General features: G+C 44.9%; 1 protein-coding gene across 1 annotated transcript in view; it reads left to right on the plus strand.

Moving 5' to 3' along the window:
• The window catches only part of ATG7 (autophagy related 7), a 1,524,945-nt gene that overhangs the window by 293,538 nt on the left and 1,209,865 nt on the right, over positions 1-21,542 (plus strand). Inside the window, exon 11 of the mRNA XM_069206657.1 lies at positions 19,122-19,266. Coding sequence (XP_069062758.1) covers positions 19,122-19,266 — 145 coding nt within the window. The remainder of the gene's footprint in view (positions 1-19,121; positions 19,267-21,542) is intronic.

Below are 21,542 nucleotides of genomic sequence, written 5' to 3' on the forward strand. Positions count from 1 at the left end.
AGCAATGGGTCCTCTCCATTATTCAACATGGTTATTGTCTGGAGCTTTCAACCACTCCCTTCACTCACAGACTATCTCAGGAACACCTGACCCTTCTCACACAAGAGATCCAATTGCTTCATCTCAAAGGGGCCATTGAGCCGGTTTCACTACAACAACAAGGGACAGGAGTATACTCCCTATACTTCATCATTCCCAAAAAGGACAGCTCCCTCAGGCTGATACTCAACCTCAGACCATTAAGATAATACATTCTGTCAGAACACTTCCACATGGTCACCCATCAGGATATTATTCCACTCTTACAGCAAGGCAACTTTGACAGCTTTAGAGTTGAAGGACACCTACTTTCATATTCCAGTTCACCCTGCACATTAAAAATACTTAAGGTTTGTCATTGTAGGCAAACACTACCAGTTCAAGGTCCTTCCATTCAGTTACTACTGCTCCCAGAGTCTTCACAAAGTGCTTAGCAGTAGTTGCTGCACATCTGTGAAGGCAGAACATTCACATGTTCCCCTACCTCAACTATTGGCTCATCAAAGCCAATATGTTACACCAGTGCCAACAATACACTCAGTTGACAGTAGACCTCCTTCACAACCTGAGTTTTGCTCTCAACCTTTCCAAATCTCATCCTCAGCCTCTTCAAGCACAACCTTATTTAGGGGCCATCTTGAATGCAGAGCTAGGGTTAGCATACCCCAACCTGGGTCACGTCCAGGACTTTCAGACTCTACTCTTTCAGAAAAAACATACTTACAAAGTCCATTATGCACCTGCTGGGGATGATGGCTTCTTGTATCGCCATAGTTCCCCATGCCAGACTTCACATGCATCCTCTACAGCAGTGTCTGTCTCGTCAGTGGTCTCTGTCACTCAGATACTGGAAGATCTAGTGTTGTTAGACCGCAAGACTCACCGCTCTCCGCATTGGTGGAATACCACCAACCCCTTGAAAGGGTGGCCATTTCTAGACCCTGTGTCTCAGGTCACATTAACCACAGACAAAACACTCACAGGTTGGGGTGCTCACCTTCAAGACCTCGCAGTACAGGGTCTCTGGGATCCCAATCTCCAGTCCCTAGACATCAATTACCTCGAGCTTCAAGCGTGTTTCTAGCCCTGAAAGCACTTCTGCCTCACTTGTCTCACAAGGTTGTCTTAATCCACAAGTACAACATGACAGCCATGTATTACTTACAGAAATGGAGGGACACGGTCATCTCAACTATCACAACTATCTCTGACAATAAAGAAGTGGGCGCTCCACCACTACGTTCACCTGATGACAGAGTATATCCCTGGGATGGACCACAACTTTGCAGACCTGCTGAGAAGGATGTAGCAACAAGTCCATGAGTGGGAACTCCACCCACAAGTCCTTCAGTCATGCTTTGCAAAATGGGGAACTCCTCACTTAGACCTTTTCGCCACAGCTGCAAACGCAAAATGCCCAAGCTTTGCCTTCAGGTTTCCACACCCTCTATTCAAGGGCAATACTCTATGGGTGAATTGGTCAGGAATATTTGCCTGTGCTTTTCCACTTCTCCCTCTGATTTCATTTCTGGTTCGGAGGATCAGGTAAACCTCTCTCACCATGAGTCTTGAAACTACCACTTGGGCATGTCAAGCATGGTTCACCACACTTCAAGAACTCTCTGTAGTCCAACACAAGAAGCTCCCCAACAGGCCGAACCTTCTCACTCAAAACCAAGGACAAATCAGACATCCACACCCCAAATCACTTGACCTTATGATAGAGCTCATGCAGGCATAGAGTTTGGTTATTTAGGATTGTCTGCAGAATGTATGGGCATTCATAGGGAACCTGTAGACCCACAACTAGAGCCTGTTATGCTGCAAAATGGAAATGTTTCATTTGCTTCAGTCAACCTAAACCTATTGACCTCATGAAAGCTACTGTTCTAAAGATTGTTTATTTTCTCAATTTTTAAAAAGAAAATCTAGCCTACGCTTACATTTGCCTACATCTCGCAGCTACAGCTGCATATCTACGGACAAGCAACATATTTCCTTGTCCATAATTCCAGTCATTAATGCTTTCATGGAAGGCTTTAAACACATCATTCCACCTAGGGTTCCCCCTGCACCATAGTGGAACCTGAAAATTGTGCTCACCAGGCATGTGCCCTCCTTTTGAATCACACTTTTGTGTCAGTGAGCTCCAGGCACTAGTCTTGGAAGAACCTTTCTTCAAGATTCATTGGGGTAAAGTAGTCCTTCGTACTAACCCTAAGTTTCTACCTAAGTGGTTTCTCAGTTTCACTTAAACCAGTCCATTGAACTACCTGTCTTTTTCCGCAACCTCTTGCAGAAAGAGCCTTTCACACTCTAGATGTAAGAGAACGCTCATGTTTTACATTGATAGAACTAAAGAGTTTAGGAAAACGAAACAGCTCTTTGTGGCTTTTTCACCACCTCATAAAGTCAGTCCACTATCCAAATCTGTCATAGTAAGATGGATAGTTAAATGTATACAAACTTGTTATGCCAAAGCCAAGAGACTGTGATCTGTTGCCCCTAGAGCACATTCTACTAGGAAAAAAGGTGCTGCTATGGTTGGGTTTTCTTGATATTTGTAAGGGAGCTACATGGTCTATTCCACACACATTCACAAAATACTACTGTGTGGATGTGCTAGCATGCCAGCAAGCCATGTAGGCCAGGCTGTGCTGCGAACACTTTTGCAGTCAACTGCAACTCCTACAGGCTAGCCACCACTTTTATGGAGGGTCTGCTTTTCAGTCTATGCATAGAAGGTGTATCTACAACCACACATGCCCGCACACAGAGTATGTTACTTACCCTGTAAGCATCTCTAGTGCTGTAGATTCGCATGCACTCTCCCTCCCCTCCGGATGCCTGTGGCCATTGCAGTTACATTATTTTCTTGTGTGTGTGTGTGTGTGTATATATATAAACACTTGTTGCGGCGTGGCCTCTCCGCGCCTGACTGCCGGTGGTGCGAAACAAATGACACACGCCACTGAGTCTTAGCAACTCCACTCTCTTCCTTCTTTAACGGAAGAATGGCACTCCACATGCGAATAAAAATAAAATAGTATTTTATTGTCCAAATGTAACAGGAACGCGTTTCGGCATTGTTGCCTTTGTCTGTATCACTGAGAGGAGGAGTCACTTGATGTTGTGCTTCAGAACACTTCTTCAAAGAAAATCAACTTGCGCCACTCCTGACCCAACACTAGATGGGACGAGTATGCAGAGCATGTGAATTTACATCACTACATGCCACAAACAGATGCTTACCAGTTAAGTAACATGATCCTTTCTCTGATGACTACAGTTTTCCTATGACCAAGCTACTCAAGGGGAGCAAGGTTTACCCCACTTAAACCTGCGTACTTCACTGGGCTGGACTGTTCAGTGTTGTAAGCACCTTCCAGTACATTCGACCAGTTTTCTAATATCCCAAACCTTTCTTGTGTGGTTTGATGTACAGCACCCTGAAGTCTCCAGAAATCATTGGTAAACTTCAGATCTTCCATCCATGACTTGTGTCCACATTTGTAAGCCAGGGCCAGGCAAGGTTGCTTTAGTGCTGTTGGAGGTGTGTATTCCAAAAGCGAGTGTGCCAGGGTTCCCCATTGACATTCTGACCCTGTAAACCAAGTGATGAGATCCCAAGGGGATAAAAATGTACTGATATCGGACATGCTGAGACATATACACACTAACAGGAACAAGTATGCCGTCGTTAGCATGTGTATTAAAAGCCAACATTAAATACAAATAAATCTACCAGTTGCATAACGTTTGGGGCCTTTGTCAAATTGGTGCCTTACAGTTGCTAGAGTTAATATCCACCTTAGTAAATCGGTTCTTATCAGTGTCCTTTTTTCAGTGTTTAGTTTAAGCTGATGATTGCAAGTGAGGTCTATGGCACTCATTGTTTGGGACCGGCATTTATTTTACTCATCCTATTTTAACCCAGAGCAAGAGAGAGATACAAAAGGGCAAAAGAGGAAGAGAAAGAATTAAAAAAAAAGCCAAAGGGGGATGACCCTGAAAGAGTGTAAGAAAGAGACAACGTAAGTGTCTGGTGGTGGATGAAAGAGGGATGATGTGGAATCAAGACTAGTAGCCTTGATATTCAGCAACCCAGACGTTCGATAGCACCAGCTGCGAACTTTAGAGCAAATCTTTGTGCCCCAGCACTTATTCTTTTACATATTACGGCCTGCCTTTGTGTACAATATCAATGCTATTTGAGTGAAAGAAGTAAACAATGAAATATTGACAATGCACAAACTTAGGACACTATAAGGACACTGAGTGTACTAAGTTGTTAGGCAGAGTTGCACATTTTACTTTAATTTGACAGTATGATAAGAGGGCCTTGGGTAAATAAGGAAATAGGATTCACAATTCAAAAGTTACACTACCGTTTTTTGTCAGCATTTTTATTCTCTCCTCTAATGCACGATGGGCACAAGCGCCCTGCATTAATTTTGAAATAGTGTAAATGAGGGTTGTCTATTACAGCGATTACTGTGTTTACATCATGCAGTGATATTGAATGACAGAACTCCTGAGTATATGAAAAAGCTTTGACATGGAGTTAGCTTCATTCCCCATTCACGAAAAACGCCCTTGTGCCTTTCTGTACGGCACATTCCACACTGTTGTTAATATTTCACTATATTTACATGATCACTTCTGATCAATGTATCTGAAATGTGGAAACAAGCATTTTGTACTTAACGAAACTAGCATTACATAGGTAGAGCCAAAGAATATTTTTGATATTCTGAAAATGATATAAAGAGTCATATAAAATGTCTGTAAAATCCTTGTAGCATTGATTATGAAAAACTGCCACTTGTGTTAATAAACTTGAAAGGGGGTTCCTGTAATAAGAGGGACTGCAGGCAAAATAAGAGCAAGTCAGTGGGTAAACTGAATGAAAACGAGGACCTAATGTCAGACAACCTAATTGGGAAATTGCTGAAAGTTACAAACTTTCAGTGTTTCAAATGGTTTTGTTAAAGCCGACACGATAATAGGGAGGTACAGCATCTCAAAGATTATTACAGTCACAAACATCTCAGAATGTAAACTCATATTCCCCACCCCGAACTCAGTAGGAAATATCCTCACACATCTCCAGTGTGTGCTAGTCATTCACCTTCGGGATCTACCTTTATGGCTCCTCTGCTGCTCCGACTGTGCCAGTGGGGAAAGGGAAAGCAGAGTGACAAAAGATCAATGATACAACTGCTCCATATGAAATATTCTCCTTTTCTCCTGAGAAGATTTACAGCAAACCAAATGATCGTGGTGCACACAGTCACACAATTCCAACAAGGCATGTGGTCCTGAGCCTCTCTTCTGAGACCACCTCTACTGTATTACAATGCTATTCAGTAGTCTGCTCTAAATGCTGGGAACAGTGTTTCCTCTGTTATGCCACCTCCCCCAAAGGACCCCATTCACTCAGGGCTCACGCCCCCGAAGAGTCCACTTCCACCACAGGGCTCCTTCCGGTCCTCAACCACTGTGTGCTCAGCTTCGGTCCAGCGCCGCATCCTTTCCTCTCACACACACCAACGGTCCTCTTTCTTCTTAGTACAGGGCTGGTGTCTGCATTAAAAGAGGTCTCATTTCCTCCCCATCAGGATTCACTGGTTGCAGGGGCCTCTCGGATCCAAGGAAGGGCATAACAGGTGAGGACACAATGGCTCAGGCAGGAACCCTGAAGGCCATGGCCATTTTGGTTCCCAGTCTGCCCTGCCCGGGATACAGACCTTCTAGAAGGTAGGCATTCACAGACTTTGTTGAATGAGGCAATAATACTTGCTGTGTAAGAGTGAGTTAACTATGCTGTTAGATTTACCTTTGAACAATAGTGTTGAAATTAAACAAAAACATTTTCTAAATCAGTAGTTCTTAGCCCCTTGACTTCTGTGGACTCCAGGTTAATCATTACTGGAACCCAAGGAACACCGCTGAATCATTATTGGAATCCAGGGACAACTCCCCACCCCTACAGAGTCATAACTGGATGCAGGACTTTGGCCTTAGCATTTTCAATGTTTTGACCCACAAAACAATACACAAAAATACAGAAATAAGCAGTCATCAAACAAATACAAAATGATAAGATATATTGATTAATTTCAAAACATATAAAAAAAAAATAAAAAATAAACTTAAAAGGAAGGTTGGAGCTTTTCCATATTTGATTGAGGTCATTCATGGTCCATACTATTTTCTGTCTGATGCATTTGCACTGTTTCCATGAATCAATCTGAAGATACTAACTTACATTTTAGTCACCAGTTTCAAATTCCTACTCATTAAAAGGACGTTCTAAAATTTTCAGTTTTACATGTGCTTCTTAATTTATATACACTGTATTATTCTCTAAATAGTGTTTGTGAGCAGTTGTGGACCCCCTGAGTAGACTTTGTGGACCCTTAATGGTCCCCGGATCACAGCTTGAGAACCAGTGCTCTAAATGAACGTCATTTTGAAGTTTTACAAAAATGTCTTCTTGAGGTACCAATGCAGAGCTGTGGCTTTCTGATACAGCATTTCCTTAAGTGTGTCTGGTTTATCAAGAACATTTCCTAAGTTGGTGATGGAGAAAAGTGTCAGGGTGTACAGTCTGTTTTTTTATCAGATAACCATTTTCTTACCGCATCCCCAAGGTGACCTGGTAGTTACTTCGAGGCCTCTTCTTTGTTTTGCAGCTGATCAGAATGGCAGTGTCAGGGATCCTCCTCTTCCCTCGCCACTGACATACTCCTGCTTGAGGAATGCTGTAGAGAATGTCCTTTTTGGGGGGTAAAACATTCAGGCCTCATGACCAGCCAGTCCATGCAAGGACGTCTGAATAACTACATTGTTTCTGATGGAAAATTCTAACTACAAATTCCTCAGTTTTAGAATATCTTCAGGCGCCAGACTGGATCCAGAAGATTTTTAAGCATAGTCCCTTCGCACCAGTATGTGGTGTTGTGCAGCTCCACATGACTTTTCTTGACTCTGGAACAGCCCTGCCAAGTATCACTCATCACGGGTTAGACTAACGCATTTTAGTGCTGATGTCCGCATCGCCGCACTATTCATGCATTTATAGTGCTGCTGCACACTGTAAAGATCATGAGGTGCTCCACTTTATCTAAGCAGCCACTGCAAAGCGGTGTTTATTCACCGCTGTGCAGTCTGCCTGCCCAGACAATTTACAGCTGACCTGCAGCATAATCGTTGCTATAGTGACCTAGCAGGTGGGAATAGATACATTGTTTCTGTGTTTCAGTGCTGTGTGGCAAACACAATTGTGCTGTCTGATGGGGTCTGTCCTCTCAGAAAGATACACAGACGTATGGCGCTGGCAGGATCATCCTGCAGGAGGAGATAAGGTCAGGGGTTGTCACAATTAAAAAATAAAATGAAAAACTGAAGAGCAAGCACTAAGTACACCCCCACATGGATCCAGCACCTTCTAGTGTTTTCTGGGCCTAGCTCGCTGTTGCAGGTCATTGGTGCAGGCAGCAGTGTTACACACTATTGAGAATTGTTTTTTGTCCAGACATGCTGTGCCCCCTTTAAAAGTGGCGCCATGCCACTCTGCAGATTTAGCGAGCCCGTCACATCTCTGTGCACGATGCAGACCCACGCTGAACTAAAATGGACAATTGCTCGAACAAAGGTGGCAGAGGCAGTAACCAGCCTGGAATTGGGAACCGTCAGTGGGTGGGGTCGTTCGACTCTGCAGCGTCGTTGGTGTCATAGTCTCTGCGATGACGTTGGGAGTAGTACACAGACGCTGCCTCAGCACAGTGACGTCAGTTCTTTTCTTTCCTCTCCACGAGCTAATCCGGAGAGAGCTACCATGGTCTCTTTTTGACCGATTTCGACCCTTTTGTCGAGTTTTGTGTGAGTTTTTTGGTGCATAGAGGATGTCCCCGAAGACTGGGTTAAGCCGGGCAAGGACTGTCACTGCATGATGTCAGTGATGGATCAGCATCAGGTTTGTTTGTGGTGCCTGGAGCGCAACCATGACCCGAAATCGTGCTCCAAGTGCCAGGCCATGCACCCGAAGGCCTTGAGGGACCGTACTCCCAATCTCATGGCGGACCGGCGCTCGACTCTGCGTTGGGCCTGGTCTCGCTCGAGAGGAAGGTCTCAAGACCGTTCGCAGAGCCACCACCACTCGTCTTTCTCCAAATCTTCGGGTACAGGTAAGAAAAAGAAGTCGTCGAATTGGTGATGTGATGTGGGAGGAGCGTCAATGCTCAAAGCCTCAGTCCTCGGAGCCTACTTCTGGGTCCGCTCCGCTCTTCCCCGAGTTTCCGGGAGCCGGAGCGACCAGCGCCCAACTTAAGGAGTTCTATGAGGCCATGCACCTCATATTTGGGTGGACCGACCCCGATATGGTGCCTTTGGGCTCAAGTGGTGAGGGGCTTCGGCTCCGGCCACTGAGGTCCCCTCCGGATCCGCTTGCAGATCCGCACCGATGGCGGTCACACCACTGAGACCTTCCCCCGGTGCCAGGTCGATTGTCGACGCTCCCGATGTCAGTAGTGCCCACTATCGGCGTCGACCCGATCCTTATCCCCGATGACTCGGAGCGGCGTCGGCCAACGCCACCCCAGGTTGGATTTGGACACTTGTTCCTATGGGTAAGAATTCGGGGAAGGATTGGAGGGGTCCCCGGACCCCTAAGAATACAGGATGACCCATCTTTGGAATGGGCACAGGAATTGGGCAAGGCCAGTGGACTGGACACTTCTCCAGACGCTGACATGCTGTCTCCTCCCGTGGCTACGGCAGAGGGAACAATTTATGTTATGGTGGTCAGTAGGGTGGCTAAGGTCCTTGGCCTTGAGCTACCTACTGTAGAGGTCAGGTCCAACCTCCTGACAGAGGTGCTTCAACCAGGGGCTTGCACCTCTGAGCCCCTTTTACTATTCAATGAAGCCCTCACCGATGTCATTTTGGGTACTTGGTCCAAACCCAACACAGGGGCTCCTGTGAATAGGACTATTGCACGCCATCATCGGCCCTCCCTGAACAACCCTAAATTCCTGTCCAAACACCCCACGCCTGAGGGTCTTGTCATCCAGGCTTCCTCTTCCTCAGGCGTATTCCCTTCCGCACCTCCGGATAAGGAATGAAAAAGGCTGGAACACTTTGGGAAGAAGCTGTTTTCTTCCTCCAGTCTTTTGCTGCGGTCTGTGAACAGTGCATGCCTTTTGCGCCGCTATACCCACTCTTTGTGGGACAAAGTTGCGCATGTTCTGTTGCAGATACTGGAGGAGGCCTGTGCTATCGTCTCCCAAGCTGTCAACGATGGGAGAGATAAGGCGAAGTTCACGATCCGATGCGGGCTGGACATGACCGACTCTCTAGGCAGATCGGTTGCTATAACGGTGGCCTTGAAACGCCACACCTGCTTGCGTACTTTTGGTGTTTTGGGGGATGTCCAACAGTCTGTCATGGACATGCCTTTTGATGGCTTCCGTCTCTTTGGAGTAAAAGATTCCTGGGCTACGGCTTGGTCCCTCGGTCTTTCCGCTGCCCCTCGCCCCCAGAAGTCCACTTTTCGCCCCTTTTGTGGCCATGGAAGGGGCTCCCTCTCGCATCCCCCACCCAGCTACTGTGCCACCCATGCTGTTCAGCCGCTGACACGGAATCCCATGTGGACAGGAAACCAGAGGTCTGCCCAGTCCACCACTGCCCCCGCTTCAGCTCCCAAACCCTCCTAGTCCGTCCCCTCACTCCCATCCAGTTGGCAGCAGGATTCGCCATCACCTGCCCGACTGGGAATCCATCACTAGGGACAGGTGGGTTTTGCAGATCATTCGAAAGGGCTACTCCCTCCCTTTCGAATCTGCCCCACCGGCCATGCCTCCATCACTCAGCCAACTCCCGAAGGATCATTTTGCACTTCTCCACCAGGAAGTCTTGTCTCTCTTAGCCAAGGGAGCTATAGAGAAGGTCCCTGTGCCAGACGTAGGTTGTGGTTGTTATTCCTGCTACTTTCTGGTGCCGAAAAAGGACAAGGGCTTAAGTCCTATCCTACACCTTCGGTACCTCAACTACTTCCTCAAGAAGTAGACTGGATGATAGCGTTGGACTTGCAGGACGTTTATTTCCACATCCCATCCTGCCTGCCCACAGATGTTACCTGCAATTTGTGATAGGTCACGAGCACTATCAGTTTACTGTGCTCACCTTCTGCCTTACCAGCGCCCCTCGGGTGTTCACAAAAGTGATGGCATTGTTTCAGCTCATCTGCGTAGGTTAGGGGTCTCAGTCTTCCCCTACCTTGATGACTGGCTGTTGGTGACTCACCCCAGAAAGTCATCTCCCACCTTCAGACAATGGTGAGCCTCCTGCACATGCTGGGGTTCACTATAAACGTGCCAAAGTCACACCTGACTCCCTCTCAAACGCTCCCTTTCATCTGAGCTGTTCTGGACAGAGTGCAGTTTTGAGCTTCTCCTCCCAAAAAGCAAATCTAAGATACTCAGGCTATGATTCTGATCTTTCAGCCTCTGTCTTGGGTTTTGGTGAGACTGACTCTGAGGCTGCTGGGCCTCATAGCCTCCTGGATCCTGCTAGTGACACATGCCAGATGGCATATACGGGCTCTGCAGTGGGACTTGAAGTTCCAGTGGGCACAGCATCAGGGGAATCTCCCTGACATGGTCCAGATCTCGGACCGGACTGCGAAAGACCTGCAGTGGTGGCTTTCGAATTCACATTGCGTCCATGGCAGATCCCTTTCCCTTCCCCAACCGGATTTATCTATAGTGAAAGATGCGTTGCTCTTGGGTTTGGGTGGCCACATAAGAGAGGTGGAGATCAGAGGCCTCTAGTCTCTGGTGGAGTCCGTGCTCCAAATCAATCTTCTGGAGCTCTGGGCAATCAGGCTTGCGTTGAAAGCATTTCTTCCCTCTCTCAAAGGGAAGGTAGTGCAGGTGTTCACAGACAATTCTACTGCCATGTGGTACTGCATCAAACAGGGCACTACGTCTCTGGACATGGCTGGAACATCAGGACATTACCCTGGTGGTTCAACATCTGGTGGGTTCTCTCAACGCCAGAGTGGATGAACTCATCTGTCGATGTACAGCCGATCACGAATGGCGTCTCTATCCGGTGCAAGGTCTCTTTCAGCAGTGGGGGGAGCCTTGGTTAGATCTGTTTACCTCAAGCAATGTCAGCTGTTTTGTGCTTTGGGGTGTCCAAGGCGGCACTCGCCTGGAGATACTTTTCGTCTCGAGTGGAACTCCGGCCTCCTTTACGCCTTTCCACCTATACCACTTCTGCCCAGAGTTCTCAAGAAAATCAGGAACGACCAGGCCCAAGTCATCTTGGTGGCTCTGGACTGGGCATGGAGAGTATGGTATCCAGAGCTATTGAGTATGGCCATCGATCCTCCACTGAGACTGCCTCTTAGGGTGGATCTTCTGTCGCAGCAGCAGGGGACAGTTCTCCACCAGAACCTGTCCAATCTCTGCCTTCATGCGTGGAGATTGAGCGACGCCAGTTGACAACTTTTGATCTTCCACCCGAAGTCTGTAATCTTATCTTGGCAGCCAGACGTCCATCCACATAAATTTGTAGCCCTTTCTGCACCTCTATCTGATGTTCTTTTGTTCATTCTTTCTTTGGCCCAGCAAGGCTCTGCTTTGAGCACCCTAAAAGGATATTTATCTGCCATTTCGGCCTTTCTTAGGTTACCTGATCAGCCCTCACTCTTTAAATCTCCTATTGTGAGTAGATTCCTAAAAGGTCTCACCCATTTATTTCCTCCCACTCCTTTTATCATGCCTCAGGGGACTCCATCTTGTCCTTACATATTTAATGTGTATTTCCTTTGACCCGATGCACAACGGTCCCTTACGGGTCCTCACCTTCAAAACAGTCTTTCTTGTTGCCATCACTTCTGCTCGCAGGGTGAGTGAGCTTCAGGCCCTTTCGTCCAAACCTCCATTCTTGTCGGTGCACCCTGACAAAGTGGTGTTGCGCACTAAGGCTTCCTTCCTTCCCGAGGTGGTTACACCTTTTCATGTATGCCAGTCCATCACCCTGCCTACTTTTTATGCACCCCCAAATCCTTCCCATGAGGAGGAGAGACTCCACCATCTGGACCCAGAAAAAGAGTGTTGGCATTCTATCTTAATCGTACTAAAGATTTCCGGGTGGACGATCAACTGTTTGGCAGGTATGTGGGTGCGAAGAAAGTGAAGGTGGTGCAAAAGACGTACCATCTCTCAATGGGTACTTCTTTGCATCAAGATGTGCTAAACTTTGGCCAAGAAGCAACCCCCTTAAGGGCTTGTGTGCTCATTCCACCAGAGTGACTGCTGTTTCCACTGCGTTAGCATGCAGAGTTCCTGTGCTAGATATCTGCCAGGCAGCTACATTGGCGTCCCTGTACATGTTTGCTAAACACTACAGGCTGGACAGTCAGGTCTGTCGGTATGGCCTCTTTGGTTGCTCGGTCCTGCAGATTTCCTAGTATGATCTTGGTTCGCAGCCCACCTCCGAGGATGGCATTGCTTGGGTATCTATTCTAAGGTAAGGAATCTGCAACTAGACGTCTCTATCAGATGTACAAGTTACTTACCTTCGATAACGAAATATCTGGTAAAGACATGTTATAGTTGCAGATTCCTTACCGACCGACCCATCCTCCCCACTTGCAAACTGATTTCTAGGGACAGGGATTCCCCCTGCAGGTCCTTAGCTCTGGCGCACCAATCTCAGTGTTCTTAGTGGCGCTGCGCTTTGGCGTGGAAATCGTTAAAAGAAACTGATGTTACTGCACTGAGGCGGCGTCTATGTACTACTCCCAATGTCATCACGGCAACTACAACGCCTGCGGAGTCGACCAACGCCACCTACTGACGCGCCAGGTTGTTCCTCGAAGAAAAATCTCCATATCCAGTCTGACGTCTGGGGGAAATTCTAAGGTAAGGAATCTGCAACTAGAATATGTCTCTACTAGATATTTAGTCACCGAAGGTAAGTAATTTGTACATTTTGTTACGGAAGCAACTGAGCTGAGTGACATTAACCCCTCCCATATCCTGCTTATGCCTCCTTCTGTGTCAGCGCACTTGCCACTGTAAACCTGTTGCTTGCAGGTGAGATTGTGCTGTTGCAGATGGGTGTTTTGGGGGGCACATATTGGCTTGTGAGTGGCACTACATTTTACAGTCTACTCCAACCAGGTTTTGTTGGCCAGATAATTAATTGACTGTCGGACAGTCAGCCAAAATGAGAAGCATCTGACTGAGGAGAGATACTGCTTGTGACTCTCCATCCGCTAAGGCACACTATTGAACTGCCACCTGCAGCCCATGCCCAGCCAAACAACAAGCAGCTCAGGATAAAGCAAGGTAGGGAAAAGCTCTCATCCTGGCAGATGCACTTCAAATCCACTTATGGACAGTGGCAGCAGTCAGTAATCATTCACTCTGTCTACACATTCTGCAGTATGAAAATGTTCTACTGATCTCTGCAACATGTGCTTAAACATATTCCAGTTAGTTTACACCGTTCAGAGACATGCTTTTAATTTATATTTTACATTGAGACCAGGAGATAACTTCTTTCATGCAGAGAATGCATTGTAGTTATGTCAAAATTCAGATGAATTATGTCAGACATTTACAGCTTCATGAAGCTGTGAAAGCCAAGCTGTTGGCATCTCATGATTTAAATGCTGCTCAAGCTAAGCCAGTCTTACCTACCTGGTGAAATATGAAACTGGACCTGGTGAAAATTGTACCTCATACTGGTGAACTTTTTAACTGCTGAGGTCGTACGAATTAAAAAACATTTGATGGGAAATGCATTATTTTACATTGATGTTATGAAACCTTAATTTAATATTACAATCATTGTAGTTTTTTTGGTATTACCAGAGAGGAACAAACTTTTGTCCTTATTGGTGCAGTGGTTGATAGTGACTTCTGTATAGTAGTGCTACAACTGTAAGCACTGTAAATATACACATTGTTTTACACGCAGTATAGCATAGGCTGGCACAAGATGTGCAGCGATTTGGGGCCAGATGTACCATCACGGCCCATTGCGATTCGGTAATAGCGATTTTTAAGAAATCGCTATTACCGACTAGCAAAGGGCCATGTATCACATTTGCGAATCGGTAATAGCGATTTCTTAAAAATCGCAAATGCTATTACCGAATTGCAAATTGCGATACCGGCCCCTTTCGCAGCTATGGGCCTGTAGGCCCATACATGCAAATATTTTGCATTTCCAAAATTGCGATTTCTGAACCAGAAATCGAAATTTTGGAAATGCAAAAGGCCAGGGTGCTGGGGGCCTAAGGCCCCCTCTCCTGCACCCCAAAAACTTTTTTTTCAACATGAGAGGTACACACATGCCAAAAATGGCATGTGTGCTTTACATGTTTAATTTAAAAATGCAGTTTAACTTCATTTTAAAATTTTGCACCAGGTTACCACCTGGTTGCAAAGCATGGTATTTTCCAAGTGCAAAATGCCATTTTTGGAAAAATCGCAATTTGCGATTTTTTCCAGAATAGCCTTGCGACCTGGAAATTGAGAATCGCAAATTGCGACTTGCAATTTCCAGGTCACAAAGCAAGAAATCGCTATTTTAGCGATTTCTTATTTGTGGTCTGCGAATGTATGTCATGCATCGCAGACCACGGTTTTGCACTCGCAAACAGCTGAATTTACCGATTCGCACCGTTTGCGAGTGCAAAACTTTTTAATACAACTGGCCCTTAGTGTTCATTATAAAACAAGTATTAGCCTTCCATTTCAGGGATGTTGCAGCAATCAATTTCAAGATATTTTTAGGGTTTTTAATTGCACAAAAGTATGTAAATTCTGATATTTTTCTTTTTCCTTGCACCTAATTGCTTAGATTAATTTGCGGTAAAGTGTCACTCCGTGTCACACATTTGGCAGTTGAATGTCACATATAAGTGTACAGAAAATATGGAAATGTCAAACATAAGCAGTCTAAATAATGGACAGCTATGCTGGAAATGAAGGCTGGAGACGCATATAGGCACCTCTTAAATGCACTGACTCATTTTCCTTTATTTCCACACTTTCTACGTTTATCCAGAACTAACTCCTCACCTTTTTTCAGTTGACGAGCTTCATCTTTGAAAAATGTTCATTCCAGTGTGACGAATGTGCCCTGATGCACCCGAAAGCAATCCAGGAACTCAAAACCAAGCTGCACGTCGTTGAGCACAGATGGTATTTGATTAAAGGCTGCTGTCGCTAGAAGTCAAGGACGCAGACCTCTGCCCCCAGTTCTGCAACAGGTGGTCTTCCAGACCCAAGTCTTCGGTTAAGTCAAAATCCCAAAAAGAAACACAAGAAGTCCAAGTGGACCTCTCCCATCCCCATTAACCTCCCTCTGAGAAGTTGCAAGGCCTTCACGGTGCCCTACAGTCTTGCTCCCAGGCCCTTGCCGAGGAACAAATCCTGCAGCAGATTCTGATGTACCTCGAATTTCTAGGTTTGTTGGCAACTCAACAACAGATTAAAGCATTTAAGCAGGAGATGTTCTGTATCTTTGCATTCTACTGGCTTCCTCTGGTGCACATTAGGGCCCCATAGATCTGTTGAGGCCTCCAGTCATGTTACCAGTGGCACCATCTGTGCCTCTGAACCTGCTTCAGGTTTAGCTGCAACTCAGGAGCAGACTGGATGTCTGGTACCGTGGTCCATGCCAGTTCCTCCCATGTCAGCGCCAGCACAGATGCCAGAGGAAGGTATAGATTCCATAGTTCTGTCTGACTCCAAATTAAATCCGTCTCGCTCTAGGGTGAAGAAGCACTCGTTCTGTCCTTATGCAACTGGTTCCATACACTAAGGCCAGCAGCCATCCTCCAGTGCTCCAACAGCTGTTCGTATCAGACTGTGACCACAGCCAACCAGGTTTTGGTGATGATGGGTATCCCCTCAAAATGATAATGAATTTTTTTTATTACGGTCTACAGGAGGCCAGTGATCTGGACGCTCCTTCTGATAAGTTGCTGGTCTTTTGTCATGTCTGTTAATGAAAGAGTCTACTTCATTCCCCATGGTTGGGTCAATTGCATCCAATTAGGGTAAAACCAGCGTCCTCACTGAAGGGTTACAACCAGGACAATTTGAACCCCTACTGACATTCTGCAATTCCCTAACCAACACCTTCATGGGCACATGAGGCCCAGTAAAAGACAGGGGACACTTTGGCCTGACCCGCCCCAGGTGACCTTGCTTTCCTCAAACAGCACCCTACTCCTCAGCAGATCCTGGTATTATCTCCTTCTACTAGCAGGGTTAACCCCGATTTTTTTTCCTATGACCCACCTGGACAAAGAGTCAAAAAGAATTGAGGCACTTGGGGAAAGGATGTTTTCTTCTGCTGTCATCACCCTTAGCTCATTCAATGCCAGCTGTTTGCTAGGTAGATACTCCCATGCATAATGGGATTGGGGTACTTGCAGCCACGGACAAATTTCACACTAATTTGGTGCAGAAGATGGCCAGGATCAAGCCAACTATGTCATCCAATCATGTTTGGACATGAGATACTGATTAGGCAGAGTGGTTTGTACTCGTGTGGTACTCCAGCACCATGCATCAGTGACATCCACAGGCTTCTTGGGTCGCAATCTGGTGTCATTAATGAACATGCCCTTTGCCATGTTTTGTCTCCTTGATACGTATACTGACGTCACCCGTGAGCACTTTAAAGAAATTAGAGCAGCTGCACGATCCTTCGGTCTTTCCACACCTGCAAGGCAGTATCACCAACAATTTCACCCATTTCGAGGCATCGTTTGGGATTTCGCCTAGAGACTGCATCAAGGCTCTTGACACCTTTTGAGGCTGGGGATCCAGCAGGCAACATTTAGGCTGCAGGGACAACGGACCTCCCACTCTAATGCCCCTTCGCAGCAGCCTTCAAGCCACTTTAGTTTTCATGTAAGTGGCACACAACTTTCCAGTCTGTGAAAGTATCATTAATTTTTTCTATGGATGTAAAACCATTACATTTGACAGGTGGGTCCCACAGATAGTCCAACAAATTTATACCGTGCACTTCGTCCCGCCACATCTTCCACCACCATCAGATAGGTGTTTTGTGGACCATTTGTTCCTTTTGCTGCAGAATGTCTGCTCTTACTGTCAGAGCAACCTCTAGCTTTTGCCTGTGACACTCCTATCGGTTTAAGGGTAGAGGCACTCCAGCTTGTGAACTGATTGTCTCGGGCTACAAAGAAAACTAGGAAGAATGAACTACTACCAATGTCCAAGTCCAATTTGTCTGCTACAGTTTTGGGATAGCAATTGACGAGTGTGATCCATAAACTCAAGCACCTACGTATACTGATAAATACGAGATATAGAGAATATTTTAACTGACATTATAAAATCACTGATCAATATAGATATTGATGACTTTGCCATAAAACTTTACCAGAAGATCTAAACTTCACTTTCCCACTCAGGGGTAGGGTGCAAGTTATGAAGATGACAGTGGCCCTCATATTTAACCGCATTATTATTTTCAAAATTGTTCTAAAAAATGGACAAAAGAATACCTATACCCACACTTTTGCGTTTAGCTATCACAACAGTATGATGACAAAATATGATCTGATCTGCTAATGAATCATGGCAAGGTTCCAAAAAGATGCATGAAATACTGCTTCCTTAAAGAGATGCACGTGTGAAATTGGACTTCCGCTTGACTGACTGAGCGGACCTCATCCTTGACTCAAAGTGCTGGTGATGTCACTGTTCGAATTGCGACCTGGTTTAAGTTGTCTCATCCTTTACTACTTGAATACCATAAGTTCCACATGTGAATGAACTGCATGATCCGTTCAACATCTTCGATGTTGCGATGTTACGAGCTTTGACTGTTCCAAGCTATGCATCCAACATCTCCGATGTCGCGATGTGACAATCCTTGACTGTTACAAACTATACATCCGTAGACACAGGAGGAGGCTCACAGAGACACTCTGATGCACCTGACCTCTTACGAAAGATCATACATAGGCAACGGGGCTGCCTGTTTACTGTTGGTCAGGCGGCTGACACTATCACAATACGTCTGCAGTGAAGGACACAAGCACTACTTTGTAAAGTATTCTAGCCCAGTCTTGGAGATTTTCATATTGGAGCCAATGTTTTTCTTATATTTAATGACTATATGCTACATTAGTCTTAACGAACTCAATAATAACCTCCTTTTCAGAGAGCTACTCTTTCCTTCTTCCCCATTCCCCATCCTTTTGTGGATATGTGGGTGCACTTTGTTATCACTTTGATATATGCTCTTTTCGTGGTTACATGCAAGACGCCCGGGATATGTTTTCTGCCCTCATGTTGTAAGAGCATTTTGTATTCTGAGCGTTTACACCTTGCCTTGTATGTTTTGATGCCTATAAAAAACTAACAATTCTTTAAAAAATACTACTGCACTCTACTGATGCTCTATGTGTGTGCCTGGTGTAATTATTGTGGGAAAGAATTTAAGAAGCTTGACAACAATAAAACTTAATAAAGAGCAATTGAAAATACTGCAGCATTTAATAAAACGTAATGAGACTCGTAATATGCTGTACTTTCCAGGATTTATGTTTATTTGTCTGAAGAGCAGAAAACCAATAAAAAAAAAAAAAAATTAAGTATTAATGGACCGGTAGCACCAATAAATGGCTCTGAATGTGCTAACACAAAATATGCATTTTGTATACATGCTTAACAAATAAAAAGGCTTACTCACTTGAATGTCTTAAATACAGTGATTCTGAAAAAAGCTCTTGAACCAGGGGTACTTCCACAGAACACTAGTATTAAACATCAAATCAACAAATTCACAATAATAGTTAATTTAATAAAATATTACTGAAATCTTAAACATGCCATAAATGACCAGTTGCTGACGATGGGGTTTCATAAGCAATTTTCTTCTAGATTACAAACAATAGAGACAGTAGGGAAATTGATAACAGAACACAACAAACGATTTGCAAACAAAAAGAGTGATGCAAGAATTTAATGTTTAATTATTTTTCCTTTCCTTATTTTTGTCCTAAGGTTAGCAGAGTCGTCTGTGGACCTTAACCTGAAATTGATGCGCTGGAGATTAGTACCTACTTTGGATTTGGAAAAAATAGTGTCAACTAAATGTCTGCTTCTAGGTGCCGGCACGCTGGGCTGTAATGTGGCCAGAACATTAATGGTAAGCGTCAGACAAAAGCAACAGTATGAAATGTTCTCTTTCTTCTGATGTATGTGTTTGAAAGACGTACATGGACGTCTTCCTCCAAAGAGTTCATCTGCTTTTTGGTAGAAGTCTGCTTTCTCTATCTTTAAGGGTAATCTATGGGGTTAGTAAGTCCTACTGTAATAAAAAGTGCAAGTCTGAAATGCTTAATTGACTTCTCAGCTCGAAACCCACAAGATTCCCAATCTTCCCAACTGTCATAATGGTGCTACATAACTGGGGAGTAGTGAACTGGTTACATGCTGATAGAAAAAGATTAAAATAAGCTTGAATAATGAGATGACAACGCTATCAGATATTGTTAAATAGATTTTGATGGTTCCCGCTTGGAAGCTAGGGGGAGGGAAAAGGATGGGAAGGGGGAGTTATTGTTAATGTTTTACCAATTTATCTGTTATTAATGCAGTTTGACCGAGCTAACACCCTCTGGGGTCTGTCCATGTGTTATTTGATCGTGGACAAATCTGTAAATGTGTCAACCCCTGGCCAGGCGGCCAGTAGCTGTGATGCTCAATAAATAAAACATGCGTTCACTTAGGACGGCTTTACACAAACATAGTATGTGGATGAGACTTACAGGTGCCTCTCCACACAATCTGCATTGACTCCCAAACTCCCCACTTTGCCAAGGTGGATAATGCTCTAAGACTGGAATAGCACCAAGCCTGAGCTTTTGAAAGAATCCTACATAGGGTGGCTAAAGAGCTTTAAGAAGATAATATATTTTAAATGCTGAGTATCAGCCAACCATGACTCCGCCTTAACAAGTACTGTTTGTCTTTCAGGAGTGACTTGGTTTTGGTGTTCAATTTTACTATTTTTTTCACCCACTGGGCTCACCCTCTGAGGCCAAATGGAAGAAGGATCTAAAATGACTAATGCTTTTTGTAGATAAGGCCTCAAAAGAGATCTGTCTCTTTCTATTACTTCCCTCCAGACATGGTGGCTCAGGTGCCCTCTTTCGCAAGCCTAAGACCTTGACAACAGTTCACAAAAGCTGCCTGCCTACACCCAGTTTGTTTGAGCAAGCCCAGCTCCAGGCTGATTTAAGCTGGGGACGCATAACTCAGGAGGCTCCGGCCTATTAATATTTTTTTTGCAACTGTAAGATCAAGTGTTGAGCTGTCATGGCCCCTCTTGCCTTGGCCACCTGTAAAAGTGGATGAAAGGAGGAGCCTTTCACTTTTCTTTGCAGCAATCCCAAAGTGATTCCTAGCACCTTTCCTTTCCCTTTTTTATTTCTTCCATCTGGGCAACAAATCTTCCGTTAGAACTAAAGAGGACTCCCAAGTACTTATACACATCCGTTTGGTCCACCTTTTCTGCATTCAGGTGCCGATTATAAGTGTCTACTTTATTTCTTTGAAATGTTGATATTCTGGTCTTAGTCATGTTAATAGTCAGCCCATTTTTATTTTAATAAACTGCATCCAGGAGATGTTGTAAACTCACTTTTGTCTTGCTTATCTAGACTAAATTGTTCGCATTTGGGAGATTTGAAGTCACAAAATCTCATAATTTTGGTGGGTGACTTTTTACCTGATGTAGAAGATGCGGCAGATCTGCAAGGGAACAGATTAAAGAGGATCGGGCCAGTACACAACCCTGTTTTAGTCCTTCGGTTGTTGGTATGCTTCTAGATAGACAAGAGCCATAACCTAAATTTATTCTGATCCAGATTCACAATATTTTTAGAAGGGTCTCCGGTATATTCCTGCCTGCAAGTTTCTGTCAATGCTTGTTTCGGTTCACCTATTCAAAGGCTGATTTGTAGTCTATGAAGCATAGAGGGCTGTAATATTTTTTATGGTTCCAGTATGTTTGGTAAAGCCCGTTTGGTTTGGAGGAATAAAATGATTTTCTTCTGTCCATGATTTTAATTCTTCCAGAATAATTCCAGCAAAGTGTTTTGCCTCATTATTAATTAATGCCACCACACCACAGTTCCCAGGCATACCTTTACCCCGTATCGGCAAGATAACTGATCCTTTCCACGAGGCTAGAACTCTCCATCTTCTGATAACAGTTTTGAAAAGCGGCTCTAATTTCTCTGCTCAGTTAGGAGGCTCCTCTTTAAAGATGGCTGGGGCTATCCGTTGGTGCCCGGGGCCCCTATGCCACAGCCTTTGCAGGTTTGCATTTGGATGCTCTGGACATCAATTAAAAGGTCGAAATCATCTTGCCCTTTCAGGTTCAGATTTGCTTCACTCTCAGCTGCTTTGCCCTCCCGT

Source organism: Pleurodeles waltl, chromosome 9 (genome assembly GCF_031143425.1).
Source record: "Pleurodeles waltl isolate 20211129_DDA chromosome 9, aPleWal1.hap1.20221129, whole genome shotgun sequence".
Classification (NCBI taxonomy): Eukaryota; Metazoa; Chordata; class Amphibia; order Caudata; family Salamandridae; genus Pleurodeles; species Pleurodeles waltl.